We start from the raw sequence: 3,394 nt of genomic DNA, 5'->3' as shown, positions 1-3,394 counted from the left end.
TTTTTTTTTTTGGTGTTGCTCGTGAATATACCCTCATTTTTGCGAACGAGCATCATTTTTTCATGATACGACAGTAATAATAATAATATAGTATGTAATATAGATGAATTATTGGTTAAGTTCGGCAACGGGTGGAATGTTTTTATTACAGCGCATGGTGTGTGGTGTGAGCTTTTAAAGTTCAAAAACAAATAATGAAAATACCTATAAAAAAAAAACTGAAAACTGAACAAAAATATTTGATTAAAATTTACTGTTGACCAGTGTAATTCATCCCTCCAAAACACTTATGTAAATGTAACTGAGTAAATATATGGTATGACCCATCTCTGGGTAAGTTAATGCTCATGGCAAAAATATGTCAGGCTTCAATATTTGAGCACAGTGGCCCATGTATGGGTTACACCATATTTCCAGAGGGGTATGTAATAGAAGCTGACTTCCAAAACTGGTATTCCAAGTTTTAATTTACTTTGAGGACAAGCATTGAAGAAAATGAGTGGATTGCTTCAGCAAATTGGACTCATGGGTTAAACTATGTGACAAGGTTGGAGATAGTGGAGGTTGTTTTTCAACACTGGTATGCACTGGTTTCTTGGAGGTGGAAATTTACCCTAATGAGGACATATTTGAAAAAAAAAAATGGATAAATGGCATCATCAAAATTGACCCAGGTCTCAAGGCCAGGGAAAGAAAAGGAGCTCTTGAAAATGGATAGATGGCTGGATAAATTGAATGAACAAACAACAAATTAACTTTCTCTTTAATTCGGGTTCGCACACATACATTCAGTGATGGAATATTGTCATGGTACAACTTGTCAACACGCAAATGCACATGTTTAACACATGCTTGTCTTGTTACACACGCGCACACACACACACAGTCGTCTAGCAGCCTTTGCCAGGGGTCAGAGGTAGCATGTCAGAGTTTAGCATCCAAGTCCGCTGACGGCGCCGATGCGATCCATCTTCAAGCCGAAGCATCCTCGTCCTCCAAGCGACGTCCACTTCCCGCCGCGCCGCCTCACCTTGGCGTACCGCCGTAGGGAGTCCACAAGGAAGCGTGACCCTCCCGCCGTCCCCTCCGCTTCCTCATCCTCCCGCTTCCGGGGTGCTGCCGGACCTACTGCTGACCCCTCGGACGGGGATGGTGGCGCCATGAGGAGGGAGGAGAGCCGTGATCCAAACAGGGCAGTCATGGCCTGAAGACACAAGTGAGTACCAGATTTAGTCAATTTGCTTACTTGGAATGAATTATAGCATTGATTGTTTTTGTTTTTTATGACAGCGTGATTTTTATTGAATATCAGGCAAAAAATGTGTTTAAAAAAAAAAGCTGGAAGGTTCAGCAGATGTTTTCACTTGGTTTGAGGTCTGGATACTGACTAGGACACTGCGTGTCTTAGTGAGCTACTCCTTTGTTGCTTTGACAGGGTCACTGTCATGCTGTAAAACCCATCCGTGACCCATCTTCAAGGAGGTTTGGACAGCGCAAGCCTCCGAGTCCGCCTCCAAGCTGGATTGTGAGGATGGAGTTCTTCGGCATGCATTTTCTCATCCTCCAAACACCGCAGGCGTGGTTGATGCCAAATGCATCACTTGGGTTTCATCTGACCACAGCAACAGTCTTCAAGTCATTTAGATGTTTGTTGGCAAACTTAAGTGGGCCCAAGGTGGCGCCTTAAGTCTATTAAGGCGCCACAGTACTTGCAGTTTTCTTAGTTAAGGAGGTCCCACTTGCCTTCAGATGCTATTTCAGCGTGCTTGCTTCTCGTCTCTCCGCGAGGCAAAATTTTGTTTATCATATATTCTTTCTTATGCTCCCCCGCTCCCGGGAATCATAAAATATTTTCCCCCACCCCAACTCTCCACTCCCAGCAACAATAAATGATAGAATTTGACCATTGTATTGTGATAAGTACACCTCAGCAGAGACACTAATGCACCTTGCGCAATCTGACAGACAATGAGAGCGACGATGTGCAATTATATTTTATTCTGATACGAATAAAACATGTTCCCTGGGGTCACATGCGCGCCCCGCATGAAGATGATGATGTCATGACTTGAAGATTAACAATATCTATCGGTAGGAGATGGAAAAGCAAATGGACCTAGACCGACCTTGGCATCGTGGCTCCGAGGCGCCGGCCGGGACTCGGCGGCGAGGGTCAGGATGAAGATGAGGACCAGGAACGAGAGGAAGGAGGCGCCCGAGGTGTCCATTTTCAGGTTAGTCACGCTGTGCTGTGATTGGCTGGAGCCTGCCACTCGTCGTTTCAATGCCGTGTCCCAAAATCCCGACAGTGCTTGTGTCGGTCGTCGATAGGTAATTGATTGAAAGTCCTGTCGGAGCGAAATAAGTTCGTCCCCTCCCAGTCGGGACGCATCTGAAGACCAAGGTCCCGGGTTGGCCTTTTATTGTGATTCGATGGCGTGATGTCACGCATGCTTGGCGCCGGAGTCGCCGTGGTGACTGAGTCTCTCTCTCACGCACACTCGCAAACTGAAGGTCTGGAAGTGGTGATTGGGATTGTTGAGGTAGGATTGATGCTTTGATGGGAAGTCACCTGGACATAATTGCACAGACGGTAGATCCATCCATCTTCTTCTCCAAGGGGCGGAGTCACACCCTGGACTGCTTGCCAGCCAATCGCAGGGTGCATATAGACAAACACACATTGGCGTTCAAGCCTATGGACATGCATATCCATTTCAAAACTAATCATTTTAGGTTGATTGAAGGATCCGGAAAAATGAACATTCTGATTCATACCTCTGGACAATTTTTGTTCCCAATCCCGCCTCCATCTGGGTTCTTGTGGGAAAAGACATTAGTTACCAACAGGTCTGCCTTCATCATCATCATCATCGTCACTTTTTTCCACACGGTGACCCCTAGACTCCGCATCCCGCCCCTCGTAAAGTGTCGCCGCGGCGACCGGGTCGTCACGGTGAAATATTTCCTGTGTGAGAGGGGTGGGGGACGAAGGACGTTCACATGGTGCCGACCCAAAGGTGCGGCTAACGGTTCCCCCCGCCCCCTTTTGTCTCAACCCCCTTTCAGCAGATTGACGTCATTGCACACACACGCACTGATGGGCCTTTTTTGCCTTGTGATTGATGTGCTGTTGTATTTGTGCGGGCATTACTCGACGCACGCCCACACACACACACACACACACACACACACACACACACACACACACATGCGAGCTTGCCAAGGCCACGTATAAGTGAACATTTGTCCCGACGCATGCTGTGTTGTGAAAAGAGGTCATTTGGAGATCGCCCGCCACCCGGCGGTCCATCTTCCACCCCTGCAGGAGCTTTTGATGTATTCATGAAAAGATGCCGATGCCTCCTCCCGAGTGCGCACTCGACGCCTCCGT

At 47.2% G+C, this 3,394-nt stretch overlaps 1 protein-coding gene and 1 long non-coding RNA gene across 2 annotated transcripts; one reads left to right on the top strand and one right to left on the bottom strand.

The window, feature by feature from the left end:
• Positions 1–797: 797 nt before the first annotated feature.
• Positions 798–2,748, bottom strand: LOC109518192 (C-type natriuretic peptide 2-like). The gene is made up of 2 exons (XM_019873896.1): positions 2,127–2,748; positions 798–1,204 (listed from the first exon to the last, which is right to left on the bottom strand). Exons 1-2 carry the CDS (start codon positions 2,226–2,228, stop codon positions 932–934), a joined length of 375 nt encoding a protein of 124 aa, XP_019729455.1. The 5' UTR covers positions 2,229–2,748; the 3' UTR covers positions 798–931.
• On the top strand, positions 1,114–1,840 carry LOC109518201 (uncharacterized). Its single transcript, XR_002168687.1, has 2 exons — positions 1,114–1,216; positions 1,436–1,840. It is a non-coding gene; the product is annotated as an uncharacterized LOC109518201 (long non-coding RNA).
• Positions 2,749–3,394: the final 646 nt, after the last annotated feature.

The sequence above is a fragment of the Hippocampus comes genome, unplaced genomic scaffold, assembly GCF_001891065.2.
Source record: "Hippocampus comes isolate QL1 unplaced genomic scaffold, H_comes_QL1_v1.1 scaffold115, whole genome shotgun sequence".
Taxonomy (NCBI): domain Eukaryota; kingdom Metazoa; phylum Chordata; class Actinopteri; order Syngnathiformes; family Syngnathidae; genus Hippocampus; species Hippocampus comes.
This window is presented reverse-complemented; position numbering and strand designations above follow the sequence as displayed.